Consider the following 21,778-nt stretch of genomic DNA (forward strand, 5'->3'; position numbering starts at 1 on the left):
TCAAATGGGGCCACAATTTCTATGCAAATGTTCTGATTTCAAAGAGAAAAACTCAGATGAGTGGATGAATTGATGAAAGGAGAGGGCTTTTTGATCGCTTAAGTGATAGACTCCATTGAAGCTGATGACTATAATAGCGGAGTCACAATGTCAATTTCTTTTTTTATACCAGAATTGGGAGTCAAGACCAGACTCCCCAAAACCTATAACTAGAGTAATACCAGACCCTTGAATACCCAGACGGAGCCTTGACCCATAAGACAAAGTACCAGACCAGCACTAGACTCTTGAAGATGCAGACCAAACCTAGATCCCCTAACCAAACCAATACTAGATCCCCGAAGATCCAGGCCAAGACTATAACCCTTAAGACCCAGATCCAGACCAATATCTGACCATTGACATTCCAGATTTGGACTAGACCCCTTAAGACCCAGAACCAGACCAATACCAGACCCCTGAATATCCAGACCAAAACTAGACCCTGTAACACCCAAATCCAGATCTAAACTAGACCCCTTAAGATCCAGAATGTGTCCAATACCAGACCCCTAAAATCCCTGACCAAGATTAGACCCCCTAAAACCCAGAAAAAGTCCAATACCAGACCCCTTTAGACCTAGACCAAGAATAGACCCAGAACCAGACCAATACCAAACCCCTGATCATCCAGACCAAAACCAGTCCCCCTTAGACCCAGAGCCAGACCAATAATAGACCCCTGAAGATTCAGAACTAGACTAGAAACACTTAGACCCAGAACCAGACCAGTAACAGACCCCTGAAGATTCAGACCAACACTAGAACTCCTAAGACCCAGACCCTGACCAATGCTAGACCCCTTAAGACCCAGACCAACACTAGGCCCTCTAAGACCCAAAATCAGACCTATACCAGACCTCTGAAGACCCAGACCAAGACTTGAACACTTGATACACAAAACCAGACTAATACCAGACCTTTTTAAGACTCAGACCGAGACAAAACCCCCTAATACCAATACCAGACCCCATAAGGCTCAGAACAAGACCAAGTCTTGAACCCAAAACCAGACCAGTATCAAACCCCTTAAGACCCAGACCAAGACTAGAACCCCTAAGACACAGAACCAGACCTATACCAGACCATTAAGACCAAGATTAGACCCCGTTGGACCCAGACCAAGATAGAACCCCTGAGACCCGGAATCAGACCTGAACCAGAACTCTTACTGTAAGACTTGAACCAAACCAGTGCCAGACCACTGAAGACCCAGACTGAGGCTAGACCCCCTAAGACCCAGATCAATATTAAAATGCCATGCCATTTACAATATTTGGAAAGAAGTTCTCTAAGTTCTTTAGCAATGGAGTTTTCACCTCCTGAGAGTGTTTTCAAAAGGTCTTTCGGGGGCAGAGATTGTGTTAGCGTGGCAGGCAAGCTCATGGGGACAGTTTGTCTATGAATTTAATCTAGTCTTGTGTTCAGAGTTCTGCCAAACAGTAGTGATGGACTGCACCCCTGGCATCCTGCTCAAGGTCACCGATTTGGCTGTAGTTAAAGAATTAAAACTTTAGTTTGTACAGCTTCTTGGCATAGACATGATGGACTGCACTAGTTTGTTGCATTGTTGTGACAGAATTCTGGAGTTTCTTTTCTCAATTTTAATGAACACAAGTTATGTTGACTCATTCCATGTCTCTATCTTCTTATTCTTCATCCCACAATGGTTCTTACTGTTTTCCATGAGGTTACATAAACTGGAACATCAACATGTTTACTGGATGGAGCTCCACTAATATGGTAAGTTCTGACTATGCACGATTCCACATAAGCATGCTGATGTGCTTTAAAGGAGCCATTTTATACACTTTTGGTAGACGGAGCTTCATATTGTGAATGTTAGAAAAGTTCATTGAACTCTGTTATTTCAAAACTGTTTTCCATGATACAACTAGCAAATCTCTCACTTTGGCTACTGAATCACGATTCAGTTTGATTTTGCAGGGAGTCATGATTTGATTACAAACAGATTTTCAGTTCATCTCAGTTTTTCAACACTGGCATAAGTATGCAAATATTTTGTACTTAAATATGCAATAGATGTAAAGATTTGCTTCGCCCTTTCCAAACTATGTGTAGGCTTATACACGTCCTTGAGGGTTCTCTTTACAAAATTGACAAAAGAAAAAAGGTTATTGTTCCTCTATGGATCTCCAGTTGAAAATGGGTGGTATGACTATTAATGATAAGTAATATTCCTAAAATATTTTAATTTGGTTGTGGCTCACACCAGTTTTGCAGTTTCTAATGTTGTTTTGAACTGCCTATGTTTTTTGATAGAAAACATTTAAATAATATATATATATATATATATATATATATATATATATATATATATATATATATTCAGTTGTATGTATTAAGGTTTAAATATCGAAATAGATATTTTTCTATATTTAAATCAACTCTTAAAAAGTGCACAAGCTATGATCATTGAGTACAAGGCTTTGTGAAAGAACAGTTTGTGGCAGTGTTAAAAAATCCAGACTAAGCTATCAGAGTCAAGCAGTTAAACTCACTCCTGAGGGGAGCTCATTGATGAGGGTCTGTCAAATCCAAACTCTCCTGACAGAGATCTACTCGCATCCGAAACACTGCTCAAGCATTATAGCATTATATGGCATTATGCTCCTCTGCCAGCAAATATTAGTAAAAGTTTTGACGATCACTGTAGTTTCTTTCTTTTTCCAGGTTGCTCTGTTCATTTCTCACATGTAGGCGACACATCCAAACATGCGGACGTACTATTTTAGCACCGACACAGCCAAAGATATGGAGTCCTGGATGAAGGTTATGACAGATGCAGCGTTGGTCCACTCTGAGCCAATCAGAAGGTAAGGAATGCCTGTGTGTCCTGAATTAACCTATCACAAATTAAGAAAACACCCATTGGTTCACACTGAGTCCAATCAGAAGGTAGGAAATCACCCATTACAGTCAACATGAAATGCTGTTCACAACCAATTTTACTTCCGTAATCTGATGGATTTCGATTGAAACAGGCTATTCAATGAGGAAAAGAAGTGTAAGGTGGGGTTCATTTTATTTATCAGAAGTTGATTGGATTCAAAAGTGGGCGTTACATACCAGAATAGAGCCAGGTGGTTGGAGGCAAGAGGTTGAAGGGCTTGATGACATCATCCAAAAAGGAAAGTCGTTTCAGAGGCGGAGCAAATTATTTTGATGAAAGATTACCAAGACAAATTTGTTTCTTCTTTGAAATAACGTGCAATGACAATTTATTCATTATAAGACCAGGAGCTTATATCAAGGAAGTAAACCTTGGAGACTTTGTTGTCTCATGTTGCGCTAGGGTGTTTGCATATTATTATTATTATTATTATTATTATTATTATTATTTTATTTTATTTTATTTATTTTTTTTACATTTATCTTGAAGCTATTTATACTGTTGTTAACTTCTCTTTATTAACATGCCTCAGAGGAAACTGAGTCACTTCAGCATTTCCTCTCTACTCTTAACACTCTTTATAATGCAGCACTTTTGTTGTTGTTATTTTGAGGAAAGCTACAGACTTTCTAGTCTAGAGCTTGTTCTCTCCCCCGAAAATCTCAGAGGCATGTAGTTTTCACAGCTTTTTAAGTGCAGAGAAGTTTTTGAGCCTTCGTGCATGCGATGTTTGTGTGTGCGTGTTTGCAGCTTCTAGCGCAATCACAGATGCCAAAGAAATCTTCAAAATTACTATTGACAAACACAAGACCGCAGCTGTATATGAAAGTGAATAAAAGACACAAAAAAAAGCTCTTTTCGTAGTATCAAAGACTGTTATAAGTGGAGAAAGCATTTTTGGCATCTTTATTTGTCATTACAGCATCATTCAGACAGTGTCACATTGCTTAGTGTTTGTTTCCCTCCCGACTGCAGTCATTTTAATAAAAACATGTTTGTGTGTGATGGGCACTGGGTGTCCATTCTCAAAAAAATCAGAGGGCCATTTTTTGGTAGAAAGAATTTCTTAAGTAAAGATTAAAGTCAAACATTTTAAATGCGGGTTAGATTCACCAGAACTTTTCGCTTAGTAGTGTTTCAATTGGTTATCTGTTCTCGTTAAGTGTAATTTTGATAGCAAACAGCAACAGCTGAATGGCTTGAAATGTCTGTCTAAACAAGAATATTATAGCTTTGGACAAATGCTTTTTACAAATCTGTTATACACTTTCTGGCCAAAAAAAAAAAAAAAAAAGTCACCGTTTGGATTTAAATATGCAGATACTTAAGAACCTAGGATTGGATCATTATTGCTGTGATTAATATGTTTCAGCTGGCAACAATTATTTTCACCCTAACTGATGCGGTGTGTAGCTTCTCATTTCTTAAACAACCATGTCAGAAGACGTATCCCGTGGTCGTGGAAAAGATGTCAGAAATTATTGGCCTGCATCAAGCAAAGAATACAACTAAGGAGATTGCTGAAATCACTGGAATTGGGTTAAGAACTGTCCAACGCATTATTAAAACCTGGAAGGTTAGTGGTGAACCATCAGCTTCGTGGAAGAAATGTGGTTAGAAAAAAATCTAGAAATCACTAAAACGCTTAGTCACATTGTAAAAAATCGATAGTAGAACATGTTTAATATTGAAAGTTAGAAGATTTCCACACGCACAATTGTTAGTGAGACTAATCGGAAAAAAAACAACTTCAATTTACTAGGGAGCATAAAGTTAGGACTGGGGAGCAATGGAAAAAGGTCATGTCCAGATTTACTCTATTTCAAAGCGATGGGTGCATCAGGGTAAGAAGGGAAGCGCATGAAGCGATACGCACGTCATGCATAGTGCCCACTGTACAAGCCACTGCAGGCAGTGTTATGATCTGGGGTTGCTTCAATTGGTCAGGTCTAGGCTCAGCATCATTATGCGGCAATAAAATGAAGTCAGCTGACTACCTGAATGTACTGAATGATCAGGTTATCCCATCAGTAGATTTTTTCTTCCCTGACGGTACAGGCATATTCCAGGACGACAGTGCCAAGATTTGTAGGGCTCAAATTGTGAAAGAGTGGTTCAGGGAGCATGAGGAATCATTTTCACACATGAATTGGCCACCACAGAGTCCTGACCTTAACCCCATTGGAAGTCTTTAGGATGTGCCCCTAGAAGACTTACGGAGTGGTTCGGCTCTCCCGTCATCAATACAAGATCTCGGCCAAAGATTTATGCAACTCTGGATGGAAATAAGTGTTGCATAAGGTTGTCGAAACAATGCCAAAACGAATGCACAGCGTAATCAAAGCTAAAGGCGGTCCAACAAAATATTAGTGTATGCAACTTTTTTTTGGCCAGGCAGTGTATGTATGTATTATGAAAAATCGCACACCCTCCAATGTTCTGTGCCATGTATTGTTTTAAAGAAATAATTCACCCAAAAATGTAAATGTAATTGAAAACCCACAAAGCTTTCTTTCTTGAAACATACAAGAAGATATTTTACAGAATGATTTAGGTAATTTTTTTGTACAATGAAAATGACCAAAAATTAGACCACAAAAGTATAATATTCACTAAAAAACTTTAGCAATACAGATTTCCTCATTTGATTTGGTTCTCAAGCTCTCAATCTGTTTCCGATTTTGATACGATTTAATGTGATTCTGATTCATTTGGGTATACTGTTATAATGTACATTTTGCTTACATCTGAAATATTTTTTTTCTGTTCTCCAAAAAAAAAAAAAAAAAGGTGATACAGGTCTGGAACAACATGTAGGTGAACTATTCCTTTAACATTTTGATTTTGTTTTTACTGTTCCCTCTCTCTCTTCCACAGACTTGAGAAGGTAAAGGTCGACCCACGCACTCCTCAGGAGATGAACAACATGTTGAATCACAGGGTCCTGACCCGACCGGAGATCCAAAACAACGAAAGAAACCGTGAGACACAATGGCAGGAGGAGAAGAAACAAATGCCCCTGGAGAAACAGCCTTGCATCCAGAAAGACAAAGAGAGCAGGGGCAGCATGCAGAAAGACGGCGAGCGATACACCCTCCAAAGAGACAACGACAACTATGCTCTCCATAAAGACACGCAGCGAATCGCACTGCAGAAGGACGGTGACAGGTACATGCTGCAAAAAGATGTGGAAAAATACGTCCTTCAGAAAGATGGGGAGAAATATGCCATCCACAAAGATGCAGAGAAGTATTTACTGAAAAAAGACGGGCACAAGTACACGCTGCACAAGGACGGAGATAAGTACACATTACAGAGTGATGACAAAAACGCTCAACCAAAAGATACCGAGAAGATCTTGCAAAAGGATGGAATGTACCCTCACACTCTTCAACGGGATGGAGAGAAGCACCCTCAGCCAAAAGAACCAGAAAATACCGCTCCATCATCGCGAGAGGGTGAGAAATACGGCTTCCAGAAAGAGGGCGTCGTGGAGCGGCCCCTCACAAAGATCAACAGCATCAAACTCCAGCCAGCTCAAGCAGCTGCCATCGCTGCAGTGGGCTCCTCGTCCAGACAGCTCCAGAGCGGGTCGAGTCAGTACATGCCTGCCCAGGTCAATGGCTCTGGTGAGCGTGGAGGAGAGAGGAGTCCTGGGGACATCAGCAATACATTACCTCGGAGGACGACGGTTCCACCCCCGCAAGTAGAACCCGAGAGAACCCTGAGCAGAACAAACTCTATGCAACAGCTGGAGCAGTGGGTTCGGACGCACCGCACACAGGCCCCGGATGATGACACCAGAAGGTGAGAATGCATGTTTGGTAACTCGACAATAAACCTAAAATGTTTAATCTCAGACTAATACTCTAGAATTTATTGCCTTATTGATTTAGGGAAAAAAAATTAAAAAATTTGACTACTGCTTATGTGAGACGGCTTTTTAAAAAATGAACACAATATACTATTTCAAATGATGCAGCATACACTTTACAAACTACACAGTGCATGCTTTACATACCCAACACTTACTTTACAAACTACTTAGATTACAAACTACACAGGATGCGCTTCACAAACTACACACATTGCAAAATACCAGTAGTGAATTCTCAGGGCCAGCAAAGCCTTCTCTGCTGGCCTAACATGCCTAATAAATAATAATTGTTTCATCCTGTCATTCTCATTCACCTTTTGCCTTTGTATTTTTGATCACTTTCCACAATTAATTTATTTACAAACGTATAGGGAAAAACGAAAAGTTTATCTAATCAGAATTTATTCCTCTGTGCTTACAAGTGTGGCGCAAGTTTCACATCACATGCCGAAGCCGAGCTTGTTAGCCGAAGCAGCGTGTGAGCCTGAGCTCCACCCCGTTAGCCCTTTAGAATTTCCACTGAATCCCTCAACAGTGCAAATGAATAGGCATCTAATTTCAGATTGTCAGATTCATCAGCCAATCACATTGATTTATTTGTTCTTGGTCGGTGTAGTTTTTTTAGATATGTCCCAGTCAAGGCCTTCTAGCTTGCCTTGAGTGACGCAATCACGCTTTAAGTAATGTACGTAATTCGAAAGCGAAGAGTGCGAGAGGTGAGATCAAGAGAGATGGCTGTCATCACTCACTGCCTTTATTGCCACTGAGAAACAGATCCTTATGGATTTATAAACCCGCGACGTTCTGCATGACTGTGTGATTGCTTAATTTATTAAACAGGAAAGGAGGGCTGATTTTGACTTCAATTAAATTGGTAAGTGCTTTTTGCATTGTTATAACAACATCAGGAGTTTTCCAAGTGTAAATTAAGATGTCTTGAGCATTCAGTGAACTTTATTGCAAGCAACATTTTAAATCGCAAATATTATCAGATAGCTTTTTCCAGGTAGACCTCCTTGGAGATTCATATGTACAATTATGATTTTTGAATATCCGTTCAAGAGACATCTAACTCTTTATTTAATAATTTATTTCACAAAACAGTCATGCTGCAGTTAAGATTAGGCTACCTTGAGCATTCAGTGTCCTTTCAATTTTTGGCTTTCGTTCAAGGATTTGTTTTTAAAATGCCAATTGGTATTATTAGTTGGCTGTGACGTAATGTGTGATGTCATAAAGTGTCTTAATCATTGTGAAACAGTGTTTTCTTAATGGCACGAATCGCACTGAAGGCCTAGACTTAAAGTGCATGGGCCGCCACTGCAAAGTACACATTATACACTGAGCACATACAATACAAACTACATAGTATAAGCTAGGGCTGGTTCGGTACGTACCTCGGGTTTTGGGGTCACGGTTCGGTACAGCAGCGAAAACAAAGATTCTTTCTTTAAATTATTTATTTTGAAAACACAGTGGATGATGTGCAACAATTCTTGTTGTGAAGGCTCATTTATACATGACTGCACTATTTCTTCAACGAAATTACAACACAAAACTTACGAGCCTCTTATATGCACATTGTATACAAACATAATACTAAAAAGAAAGAAAATTGCAATTATAATAATTGTGACTAAATTAAGACATTAGCAGTGCAGATTTCTGTGTCTTTTGTCTTTCAGCTCACCACTTGTACTTATCACTCAATTTTCAAGTTTATTTCTTCAGGGAAATCAGAAAATCGACATTATCAGAGGCGAGGGCGGATCTGTTAGCACTGACAATGTCCCCTGCTGGAAAACTACAGCGCGTGCTAGTTTAAATACAGTGGAGTGGGCACTACAGAATTGCTGAAATGCGTTCTTGCAATGTATTACTCTGATTTCATTGTTACTTGCTATTAGACATTCAGTGCTACAGGCTATAACAAGCTGTCCAATATTATGGTATCTTACAAAAGAAAAAGAAATATGAAGTCACAGGGGACACAGAGAGGCTTTTCCACATTGTATATTGCATCCAAGCGCGTTCAGCGGAAGACACGGATATAAACACGGAGACAAAGTGAAAGTCTAGTGAACTATGTGGCGCTCTGTTTTGCTAAGATTTGGTTCTGTGTGGTCCCGTGTTGCTCCGCAATCTTTTATCATTTTAGTTCTACGCGTTTTTTTGTTGTACATTTATATGTTGTTTTAAAAATGGTTTCACGCATGCTAAGGCATGTAATCAACCGACGGCCCTGTACCCGTTCGGTTTGGTGCGGATACATGTACCGTTGCAGCCCTAGAATAAACTTTACAAACTACACACACTACTATGCAGTACACAATATTAAACAATGCAGTATACACTTTACAAACAAAATACATTGCAATCTACGCAGGATTCACTTTGAAAAGTACATGCATTACAAACTACACAATGCGCACTTTGCAAACTACAAACTGGACTGCACACAAGATTCATACATCTGCCCTATCCTTCTCCCTCTCTCTGTCTCCCTCTCTCTCTCTCTCTCTCTCTCTCTCTCTCTCTCTCTCTCTCTCTCGCTCTGTCTGTCATCAGTGCCAAAGCTCAGGCAGAATCCAGCTTGTTCTCTCCCACTCTTTTAGTCCCCTGACACATCCTCTCTAGAACAAACTCCAGTGTCTCTCTCTTTCTCTCTAACATCTGCAGGCGATATTCCTCCATGAGTCTTTTATCACACAACCTTAGAGATATTTTTATCTCTGCTCAGTTTCAGTACCTCTGCTGGTCCAGACTAGGCAGAGAGAAGCAAATTCATTATGTAGTTGCCTCGTATCGCTGTCAGGTGCCATCGCCCATTTAGCCGTGTAGTTGGAGAGTAGGAGGATGTAGTTGGAGAGTAGGAGGATGTGTTTGCTTTACTTGTCCCATCCTGCTCTCCACACATGAATAAATCATGCAATTGTGTGCTCAAAACATCATGATAATTTGTCTCGGAGTGGATCATAGTTGCTGTCAGTGCAGGAGGGAAAACAGCAGCGCTTTCATGCTGATTCATGCTAATTATCCAACGGCATCGGTGGAGCATGTCTCCGTGCTTCCTGCGTTCTCTTTCAAAAAATTTCTATATTTGTGCACGTCTCACTTTGCTTGCTTAGGCAGTGGAATATTCCTGCTGCTTGGCGCTGTTTTTGTTAGTCGTTCTTGCATATGCACATCCTGACCTATTGCAAACTTTAGAAATGATCAGCAGATTGTGTAACCTCATGCTGAGATCTGTGCTCTTTATTTTTTCATTATAATGTTTTTCTTCAGTCATCAAACCGACTTTTTGTTGTTATTATTATGCTGTAGACAGCAGGGTTATCATAATTAGATTTTTTTATTATAAATAGAATATTTGTTGCTTTTCACTCATTGAGTGTTAGTTTTAGTTTTTACTAGTTTACTAATTTCATTTTAGTTTATGATTTTAAGATTTTGTAAAGGTTTTTAAAGGAATTTTAAAGTTAAAAATGTTATAATATGCTGTGAATCAACAACCAAAATTAATTTGAATTCAATGAGGTTGTATTCGTAAACAATAGTTAACATAAACTAACAATGAACAATACTTTTTTTAGCACTTAATAATATTAGTTAATGTTACTGTCAGCATAAACATACATTCTAATACATTCTAAAAATGAAAAGTTGTAGACACTATGATATCATTAGTGAATGCATTACGAACTAACATTAACAATACATTTTTCTAAATCAAGATTAATAAATGCTGTAATAATATATTGTTCATTGTTAGTTCATGATGCCTTTACTAATGTTAACTGATAGAACCTTATTTGAAAGTGTTACCAGTTTTATTTTAAATAGTGAAAACGTGTTTGGGGTTTTTCCATTGTTAGTTATTTAATTAAAATATATATATATATATATATTTAGATTTTATTATAGTTTTCGTGAGTGATAAGAACACAGGTAGATTGTGTATAAAATGCAGATTTTCTCAGTTAACATGAACCTCAATCCCATGAAGAGATTCACTTCCACATTTGCATGTGGTGTGACAAATTACAAGTTTGAAGATGACTTGACCTAAATATTTTATTTTTATTATAAATGTAGACTCACAACATGATATTGGAAAACTATATTAGCTTTATAGTTTAAATTCTGCCCATCCGAACACCACAAATCAGTTATAAATTTGGTATCATGGAAGGTCATTGGGCTAGTCTTCTGCATCTGGCCAGCCCTATTTGGAGTCTCTTGTTTTCAGCAAATAGAGACATGACTCTTGAAGCTCTTTATTGATTTCTACTCTGTTGCTACAAGGCTGTGTGCGCCAAATCTTTTAATGATGACTGTAAATGTGCCAAGGGTGCGAGGTGAGCTCACCAGCTCCTGAAAAAGCAGTGAACTCATAACTCTGCCACGGTACGATCTCCAGAATCTGTACTGACTCACTCTGGCCTAGATAGTCTTCCCTTGCAATCCATCACCCAACACGCTACAACTAAAACCACAGCTTTCTGTGTCCTGAAATAAAATAGTGTCCTTGGGCAAAGGGCCTTAATTTCTAATGGACCAATTACAACATGCATTTTACATAAATAGGGTACACTTTGACACCCCACTAATTTATGAAAGCAAATTGCTTTTAGGCACAAACCTAATGTTTTTTTGTTTTTTTTTTGGCTTGTTTGTTGTGAGAACAATTAGATATGTTAGATAAACTATTATGCAACTTCTGATTAACATAACATGAAAAGAAGATCATTTAAAACATATGTTTGTACCTTTTGTCTGTCCCACCTCAGAGGTCTCTGCCTTCTCGACTGTGTCTTGCAATTAAATGATTAAAATGCATTCTTTTTCATGATTGACTGTGTTTTCCTACATTTAGGCACTTTGATGCATGCAGTCTTTAATTGTCTCTGAGATGCCCTGCAGACAACAAGCAATTAACGATTAGAGGCAGTTAATGATCAGCCGCTCTCTATAATGGAGGGAGAGGTGAAGGCTTTTGTGTAGGCAACAGTAGTGTTGAGAATGAGCACACAACTCTTTTATCATATACAAATACATATACTTCTGCTGCATAACAGGAAATCATCACAAAGTCAAAGTCAGGCCTTATTAGCATAATTGTATTATAAAACCCATGTGTTGTTTACATGCTTTTAACTCCCGGCTGCTAAAAAAAAAAAAAAAGAAGTTACAAGTAGACAATAACAATACACTTAAAAAAAAGTTAAGATTTACTTATTTTAATTTCATAACAAAATTCCATCAAATTGATTTGCTTTGAATCTTAAAATCTTAATTTAATTTTGTTAAACTTTACACAGTTCAAATTAATGAAATTTGTTACGAAATTGAAATTTTTAAATCTTGAAAAATAGTTAAAAAATAAAACATACTTTTGAAATTTAGGGCAAAATTGTTATAATTTCATGCATAACACATTTGCTATTTACATAAGTTAAAAAGTTCAATTAATAAATGCTGTAAAAGTAGTGTTCATTGTTAGTTCATTTTATCTAATATTGTTAACAAATGGAACCTTATTTTAAAGTGTTACCATATTTTCTTCATTTTTAATTCTATACATTTTTCTAAAATATACATTTCTTGGCTCTAAAATATTATCTTTCAAAGATTTGATGCAATTTTGTGATGCCAGTTACTATGTGTGTTTCAGCATCACTTCCTACCAAACGTTGCCCAGAAACATGCCCAGCCACCGGGCACAGATCGTGCCACGCTATCCCGAGGGTTACCGCACGCTCCCGCGCAACATGCTGCGGCCGGACAGCATCTGCAGTGTTGCAGGATCAGTGTACGACCGGGCACTACAGCCTACAACAGCAGAGAAGAGGCGCTCCATACGTGACGACACTATGTGGCAACTATACGAATGGCAGCAGAGGCAAGCGCACAGCCGGCTTGGGTATGGGACGCTGCCCAGCCCCAAAACCATGGGACAGATCGCAGAGTCCTTCCCCACCTCCCCATCTCATGGATCCCTGTCTGGCTACCACACCTTCTCTCCTAATCAACCCCTTAATCCAGACTCCCGCTCTGAGGTTTCGTCACCGGTGTTTCATGGGGACGTGACTATAGAACGTCGGCACCGACCACACCTCTCTAAGGTAGGGCAAGGTTGACGTATATGTCACATATAGGGTTCCCACAGTTATGGAAAAGCTGAGAATAGAAGAGAATTTTAAAATTGTAATTTCCAGGCCTGGAAAAGTCACAGTAATTTGTATAGTGAATATCAATTTCTGTAGTATATATAGTATATAAACTATGTAGAATTTTAGTATTTGTGGTTGACCGATATGGATTTTTAATGGCTTATATTAGGGGTGGACAATATAAGCTCAAATTTAAATTGCGATATTCTTGACATTTTTTAGCAATAACGAAGTACATCACGATACATACATTTCTGTGGAAAGTAATTGGTAACTTGTGAAAAAGAGGTTAGAGTTATCAACCAATGACCATAATCTTAAAAAGCCCAAATATCGGCTAATTTAACAGCTTGGCTAACATATCGATATATGATCTAGTTAAATACAAATGTTCTTTTTTTAATTCTATAAATTTTTCTAGAATATACATTTCTTTATTGTTTAAAATCCACTAATTACAAATGACTGTTACAAAATAGTATTGTGCTATGTGCTTTAAAGTTTTAACTTAAGCAGAATGCTTAGTTCCAGTGGTCATTATTGTTCTGCGGTTCTCACTTGCTTTCCTGTCTCTCTCTATCAGTATCCGTACCCTCCTGAACGCAGAACCGTGCCTCCATCACAGAACATCACTGCACAGTCTCTACAAGGAAAAACGGTACGCTTTCACTCTTATCTCCACCCAACACTTCCTCTTGTGTTCAAAAAGTTTATAACTAATAGATCCAGATCTTACCTTTCAAACTCTGAACACTTTAAATTTCATGCCACTGAAGTATTAAATGGCCACTTATCACCATCGAATCAATTCCAGGTGAAATAAAATAGTCCATTTTTTTTCTCAATAAGAATTCTCAGAAATGTACATAGAGAAATTTCACACAGATATTTGTGCCATTACAGAAGTAAATGGGTTAACTTTAAAAGTTAGCAGATGTACAAATATGTTCCAATACATTCTAATACTGTCATACAAATTAGTTTCAACCAATGATTTTTGTAGCCTTGTATGGACTTATCTGTCAGGTTATTTCATTTAAGAACAAATTGTTATTCAAGCTTTATGTCTGTGGTCCTCTCTTGAATTAAATGCGTCATGCAGCTACTTACAAAAAAAATCAGTGTGTGTGTGTGTTTGTGTGTCGTGAGAGCAGTACGAAGCTCAAGTGTTAATGTGAAAAGCTGTTCAAAAAACTGCAATTATTATATAAACCTTAAGCTTTTGTTCTATTGCACTCTTGATTTTTATTTTTTTTATTTTTTTTTTATTTATTTTTTTTTTTAAGTACTTCAGTCCTTAACATGGAAAGAGCATTTTAATGAAAATGCCTCTGGTCACTTGAAGAAATATTAAACTCTTCCATGTGCATTTACAGGAAATTACAAGGTACCTCTTATAAAACTGTTTTTTGTTACAGTGCATGGAAATGGATTTCAATTTGGCAAATTAAACCTTATGTTATAGCGCAGAGCTTCTTCTACGCTCTTGCAAATATGCTGTTTATTTGTCATTGTATTGCTTCTTTATTTGGATTATTATAAACCAAAATGAAATGACAAACAAGACCTCCAAGACAATCGAAAGCCAGGGTCCCATTGTTTGAGCATGGCTTACTAGGTTAGCTGAACTAGTTTCGGTATGATGTTACATAAACCCGGAGGCGTTCTTCAAGGCAGGCTTTATCTAGCTATCCATGCTGGAAAACCAGCCAAAACCAGCTTCTGTACCTAGTTTTACATGGTTTCTAGCTAGTGGAAATGTGGGCATTTATGCTTGTATTAGATTTATTAGCTTGTCCAAGCTGGTTTAGGTAGTTGATGAACTGAACTACACTGCAAAAAAATATATATTTTCAAACTGGGTATTTTTGTTTTGCTTTCCAGTAAAAAAATACATTAACATTCTTAAGACAAGACACATTAACTTAAGAAACAAACTGACATATGATATTTTGCCTTGTTTTCATATAAACTTAACAAAATATAGTAAAGTGTTTTGCGCAGAACAAGTAAAAAGTGAATTAGGGTAAGAACAAAAAACTTGATTCAAAGGGAAAACAAGTTTATTTTTCTAACCTGATTGGCAGATATCTTTTTCATATTATAAGCATAAACCCCACCAAATTTTGTTAGATTTCCCTGAAAACCAGACTCAATATCTAATGCCATTCTGCTTTTTAAGTAATTTTTTCTTGTTTTAAGAATATTTTGATATTTTTGTTGGAATATTAGACATGGGTTTTTGCAGTGTACCAGCTGGTGGGGCCGAGGTCAACCTGGTAAGGGCTGGTGGACCACATTGGTAAGCTGGCTGGAACATTGTGGAGCTGGGTAGCCATACTCTAGCTCAAACTATTTGACTTGCTAGACCGCCCTAGACTGATACAACATGGTTTTATCCAGCAGTGATGCTATCAGAGTAAAGGCCCAGATATACTTGGTCGACCGCGTTGCCTTTGTTAATATACTCTTCTGACCGCGAGCGAGTATGAACGCGTTTGATGCATGCCCATTACTTCTTTGTGATACTCTTTTAGTAGAGTCACTGACCGGCGCATGCAGCGACAATGGGCACAGACGATGACTGCATCCGCGAGTCAAGAAATCTGGCCGGCGTGCGGACTGGATTATGACGAAATTTACATCACGCATACTGTGCACTAAGCATTCCGCAACGCGGACGCGCCAAGTATACTTTGGCCTTAACTTATCAGTTTTCAAACACTGGCAGTCTTACTATTCTTGAAGATAAAGCTGGTGTAAACTTGTTTAAGTTGATCTCCCAGGCTGTCCAGCTAAGACCAGCCAAAATAGCTTAGGCTGGTTTTAGCTGTATTACTCAGCAGGGAGTAACACCAAGTAGGCCATATCCAAACCTACACCAAAAGAAACTTCCTCTATATCATCACAACAGCCAACCCTCCTGTAACCCACTTTAGCTGCCCGTCAACAATCCACACTAACAGCTGCTCCTGTCCCCTGCTGCAGCCAGAGGAACTGACCCTGCTGCTCATCAAACTACGGCGGCAACAGGCGGAGCTAAACAGCCTCCGTGAGCACACGCTCGCGCAGCTAATGCAGCTAAACCTTGATGCCGCCAACCCAAAGGTCAGCTTGAGCGGATCGCGTATGCTAGCCTGTGCATCCCCTATGAAAGGGCTTCTTAGTTTGCAGTCACCCCACCATGCCCCGCCCACTCCTCAACCCTGCCCTTTTTTATTTTCCTAGTTTGGTGATGTTCATTGCTGTCGCATGCAGTTGTGTTAAGTTTCAGTGTAAGATTTAATGTACATGTAGCTTATAAATATACCCTTCTGTCTACTAACAATTGAAATTCCCTTCAACCCTCTAGGTTTGGATCATGTTTTGTGCGTCTACAGCATGAAGTGACGCAGTTTGCGGAACATGATTAGCAGATGTTTTGTAGTGTCAGCTCATTTATTGGCTATCTTCATTGATAGCTAGATTTTTTAGATGTTTGTTTTTTGTGGATGACTAGTTATATGCAAGAACTTTATTTCTGATTCACTATTTGTCTTGCTTCTTTTAGCCTGTAGAGGTATAGGGCTGGGTAAAAATATCAGCTAATCACGATTTTCATTTGAACGAGCCAATTAGAGTCACATGATCAATCTTAATATGCTTTGTTTTTTTCAGTATATGTGGGATTTTTTTTTTTTTATAATTAGTAGTTCTCACCAGTCAGATAGTCAGTTCTTATGGGGCTTCCACAATTCAGCATTGCCGAAAATGTTGAGTTAAAAAGACTCTCAAAAGTTTAAACAATTTCTGCTTTGACCCCATTGCCACTGAACTTTCAAAGTCTTTCAAAGCCAATGCTAATCGGACAATTCAGATTATGAATCATTACATGGGCAGTGCCAGCGCTAAATTCCAATCAAGACATTGCAGCGCTGTTCATGTGAAGATCAAAGTGGTGCTTGCCACTGCTGTGGAACGGTGTGTTGACCCCCGACATGAGTCATGTGGCAGCCCCCTTTATCTTTACTATCATGACCAATCCCTTATACCCAGCCCTATAATAGTGCATGATGAATTTGGGTTTCACAGGAGCTTTGCTGAAAGGTTTAGCAGATGTTGATTTTGACTGCACTGAATGGCTTCTTTAGCTGTGTTTTGCACTGTTACTGTTGCTTCTCCCCTGCTCTGAAACCCATATTTCCCACGTCTCTCGTTCTCTCACTGCTTTCTCATATTCTCTCTCTTCGCTTCTCTAGAGTGAAATCCTTTCTCATCACCTTCAGAGGAATCTCATGTACTTGGACAGCCAGGTGAGGGCCTTTTCTGTTTCTCACTTCCTGTTTTCTAATTTCTTTGCCTATTGAACTCCTCCACAGATCAGAAACTCAGCCTTTCTCTGATTATTCTGACCCACACAACAGTAAAATGTTTATCTTTCAGGATTTGATTAGTGGCTCAACTCAAGTGCATCTGTTAAAGGACCATTCCAGGCACAATTTAAGTTTGACAGCATTTGTGGCATAATGTTGGTTAATCAATTGAGCTTAACTTGTATTGAACCCTTTAAAGTTCTGCAAAAGTTTCAGATCAGAGTCTTACTTAAAAATAGCAGTTCTTTGCAGACTTTGTTTTAAAATATAATCAGTCCAAAGTATCATTTGTTAGTTTTTGCAGCTTAGTTTAAAAAATTGGTATTTTTAGGACTCAGGTGGAAATTTTGATTTCTGAAAGTTACAGCACATCAAGCTCTTTTTATCTCAGAAGATCAAGGAAACTTTGATTTCTTATGATATAACTATAGCGTCTCTAGTTATAAGATTTGATCTAGTTCTAAGAGTTGTATGCTTTGATCAAATTAAGAAACAAGTTGACTGGTTGTTGGACCATCCTGCACATTTGTACTTGCTATGTAGATTTACCTAGCTAGCCTCCACTTAGCTGGTTTTGGATCCTTACTGTTGAGGTCTATACTAATCAGAGATTCCCTGTTATTCTGATTGTGTTACCAGACTACAGTAATATTTTCAATTTTATATGTCAAACAGACCTTATCTTGGTGGACATTTGAATGTATTGATTGGGTCTTGCGTTCAGGAAAGGGTTCTGCTCTTTTCTTCTTGAAAAAGTTCAACTGTGTAATGTTTTAAAGCAATTTTCCAGCAAATATTCTCTCATAAAGAAATAATTTATTGTATTTTTCTATTTTATTTTAATACTAGACTATTCACGCTCCTTATTCTGGAACATAAACATTCACAAAAGATGAGGAAATCAGTCATGTGTGATGTTTGTAATGGTCTGCAACTGTAAAAACGCAGCATATATGTTGCTGTGTTGTGATAACGGCTGTTACTCCTCCTCCTCGCCGTACTAGATGAAGGAGAATGAGCCAATAATCTTCATGATTCACACTATGATCGAGAACTCAGCGCCAAGGCCACAACTGTACCAGCAAGTAAGGTCTTGGAACACACGGTTATGCTCCTCCCCTCTCGTCTCATGGGCCCACCTCTTTGTTCCTCCACCCGGAAGCTCCACCCCCTCACTGCCCCATCCTGTGTCGGTTTCGTTCCTGCACATCCCATTGGTTTTCGTTGTTGTTTTCTTGTTGGAAGTTGAACTGGTATTAGCATGGCTTAAACGTTTCGTACACCGCACAGCTGTGCGAATCATAGCTACCCAACCAACCACTGGTGCTAATGTGGCATTCATTAGCAATGGCTTCATCCATCATGCCAGCTTTCATGTGTTAGCACAGTTTTCAGAGTGTGTGGAGACCAGTGTGTTTTACAAAGCCTTTCAAAACATGATGTTAATGTTTTTGGGTGTACTCTGTGTGAAGGCCCTTTTGCATTACTCACATCAGGACTTGAATGCACTTTTAAGGGGACATTCAGACTGAACACGTTCTTTTGCTAAAAAAAGCTAAACGTGTTTTTAGATGCAAGTAGAACAAACTGCAGGTGTCTTGAGATGTGTTTGAACAAATTGAAGTTCTTTTAACCTTAGCTCAGGTATAAGACACTGTGAGACACTGAAAAAATAGCTAACCACGACGTAGCAATCAAAGATGTCCGTCTAGCACGTTAACAAGAGTAAAAAAAAAAAAAAGCTTAAACCAGCCCAACGAATAAAACGGGCCTCAAGATGTTTTTTAAAGTTGAAGTTCTATTCAGATTGACACAACGTCTAATAAATGCAGCACTCCTGCGTGAGATGCTGAATATATAGCGTGATACAGTGGTAAAAGATGTCCATCTAGCACAAGTTTACAAGAGAGAAAAAAAAAGCTAGACAGGTCAACGATTAAACAGAACGCATGTGTCTTGAGATGCACTTTTAAAAGTTAATGTTCTTTTAAACTTGATATAGAGTATAAAAAATGTGTCATTCCTGCGTGAGTCACTGAAACAATCGCAAGACATAGCACAGCAGACAAAGACGTCTGTCTAGCACATTTTTGTGGGAAAAAAAGCCAGAAAGCACAACGAAGAGAACAAAACACAGGGGTTTCAAGGCAAAAGGTTTTTCTATTAAACTTGACACTGTCAAAAAAGAAATAACTGTGGCACTCCTGTGCAAGATGCTAAAGAAACATGGCGCAATGTTCAAAGACGTCTGTGTAGCGCGTTTACAAGAAAGGCAGATAGGCATTTAGGCCGCACAACAAATAGAACAGAATGCAGGTGTCTTGAGACGCGTTTCAACGGTTGAAGTTCTTCTGAACTTGACATGGCGTCTAAAGAATGTGACACTCCTTTGTTAGATGCAAAAAATATAGCGAGAGACAGCACATTGGTCAAAGACGTCCATCTAGCACGTGTAACAAGAAAGAAACAATCTAAAAGTAACAAATAGAATATAATACAGTTTTCTCAAAACACATTTTTTTAAAGGTGTTCTTTTTAACTTGACATGCATAAAAAAACAACTTCTGGATGATATGCTAAAAAAACAGCGAGACATGGCAAAAACGATAAAAAATATCTGTCAAGCACATATTTACAAGAAAAGTTAACACAACGAATAGAACAGAATGCAAGTCTCAAGTCGTGTCTTAAAAGTTGAAGCTCTTTTAAATTTGACACAACGTTTAAAAAAGCTGCAATCCTACGTGAGATGCTGAAAAAATAGTGAAACATGGCACAATGGTCAAAGACGTCTGTCTAGCGCATTTTTTGAAAAGATAAACAGCGCAGACGGATGCAAAAACGCATTCAGGAATGTTGATGTGGCTAATTTGAAACGGCCTTTAATTTGTTGTTGATTCCGCTTTCTTCAAAACCTCATTTGTCCTTGTAAGTCAACTTCAGCTTAGATTTTTTTCTGTTTTTAAGATCAGTCAGTCCAACTTTTTTACTTGGCTTCTTTTCACTGTGGTGTAAAAACTTAAAAAATCCTTAAGTCCATTCAGAGTTTCTTGAGAAGCCAGAGAGACCCAATCTAAGAATCCCTCTTTCTTTTTACTCAAGCGAGGTGTCTGGAGTTTGAGTCCTTGGCTCTGTCTCGCTCTTTTGCTCATTCACTCTAGTTCCAGTCTCCCTGCTGGCCTGTAGTTGAGTGTTTGAGGACTCTCCAACATAGTTTTGGCTTTTTCCTAGCATTTTAATTAGTCACGCTAAATCAACCGCTGACAGACTCGACCGAGGGGGGCGATAATTACCGCAGTGCATGGCTGACCGGCGAGCACCATCCTCTCTCTCAGAAAGCCTGTAGGGATCATCTCTTCAGCTTCTGCAGAGTTACAGGACCTGTTAGAGAGCAGTGTCTGGAACTGAGGTCACTTTTGTCTTGTCAGCCACTGATAAGTTTTAAGGCGAAGTGTGGTATGTTTTTAATGTTAAATTACTTTCTTCTTCTATCCCAGTTTGATATGCAGTAGTGACAATCATTATTCATGCAATCCAGTTTGGTGCCGCTAGTTGTACAGAAATGACACACTTCACCTTGACATTCAACATCACATAAAAATGGACGTTACTTACTTTCTTAAAACACATTCCATGTCACATTACAGAAGTAAAATGGATAGCAAATGCCGTTTCGTTTTGAAGTTTGTCCTTATGTCTGTTTGTCCGAAACGTGATTAGTGTTTTAAACGAAATTCAACAAAACAGGCCTTTAATTTATTCATCCAGATGTAAAAAAATATGTGTTTTGAATTCCTTGCACATTTCCTGTATATTTGCGCCAAACTCTATCTCTGGTGTGTATGTCCCTCTGGTGTCCTGTAGCAGATGTTGTGGGCATGTACGAATCTTAAAAGTTGTGTGATTCTTCCTACTTTATCTACAGCAGATGGTGTTGAAGTTTTTCTTTTGTTATGGGATGATTTTCAGCTCCATAAACTCATCAGGATTAGGAAGCATGTGAAAGAGTGTATGTGTAGATACATGTGTGTGTGCTTGATAGAAAAAAACACCCATGATTCCCATCAAACTTTACCATTTGCTTCCTAAAAATGGTTTGAATGGAGTGTGCATGTTTATTTTTGATTGTTTGGTGTCAGTCCCAGTGAATTTGCATACAGTGTAACTGTATATAAAGCTCTCTCTGTTGCTCCATGGTTCACTTTTATATTATACAAACTGCAAAACATACATTATCTATACTACATTGTTTTGTTTACAAAACAAGCATGCAATTTGCAGATTTTCTATGTAGTCATTTTAAGGTCATTTAATCTGTTGATGCACTGTGAAAATCTTTTACCTTCATTTGGCAGAAATACCACCAAAATTTGATGACAGTTAGGGCTGGGTATTGATACCGATTTCTTTTTTTTTATTTTTA

The 21,778-nt window shown here is 38.4% G+C and overlaps 1 protein-coding gene across 18 annotated transcripts in view; it reads left to right on the forward strand.

Annotated features, from left to right (window-relative positions):
- Positions 1–21,778, forward strand: part of LOC127436504 (pleckstrin homology domain-containing family A member 5-like) — a 206,292-nt gene that overhangs the window by 166,185 nt on the left and 18,329 nt on the right. For 8 of the 18 annotated variants that reach the window (XM_051690708.1, XM_051690711.1, XM_051690716.1 and 5 more), the window contains 7 exons: positions 2,761–2,876; positions 5,831–6,760; positions 12,505–12,955; positions 13,587–13,661; positions 15,992–16,111; positions 17,242–17,295; positions 18,360–18,440. In XM_051690708.1, the coding sequence (XP_051546668.1) occupies positions 2,761–2,876; positions 5,831–6,760; positions 12,505–12,955; positions 13,587–13,661; positions 15,992–16,111; positions 17,242–17,295; positions 18,360–18,440 (1,827 nt within the window). Of the gene's footprint in view, positions 1–56; positions 1,783–2,760; positions 2,877–5,830; positions 6,761–12,504; positions 12,956–13,586; positions 13,662–15,991; positions 16,112–17,241; positions 17,296–18,359; positions 18,441–21,778 lie in introns of those variants that run through there. The other 10 variants (XM_051690712.1, XM_051690713.1, XM_051690720.1 and 7 more) reach the window with 5 other exon arrangements.

The sequence above is a fragment of the Myxocyprinus asiaticus genome, chromosome 47 (genome assembly GCF_019703515.2).
Source record: "Myxocyprinus asiaticus isolate MX2 ecotype Aquarium Trade chromosome 47, UBuf_Myxa_2, whole genome shotgun sequence".
NCBI classification, from domain to species: Eukaryota; Metazoa; Chordata; class Actinopteri; order Cypriniformes; family Catostomidae; genus Myxocyprinus; species Myxocyprinus asiaticus.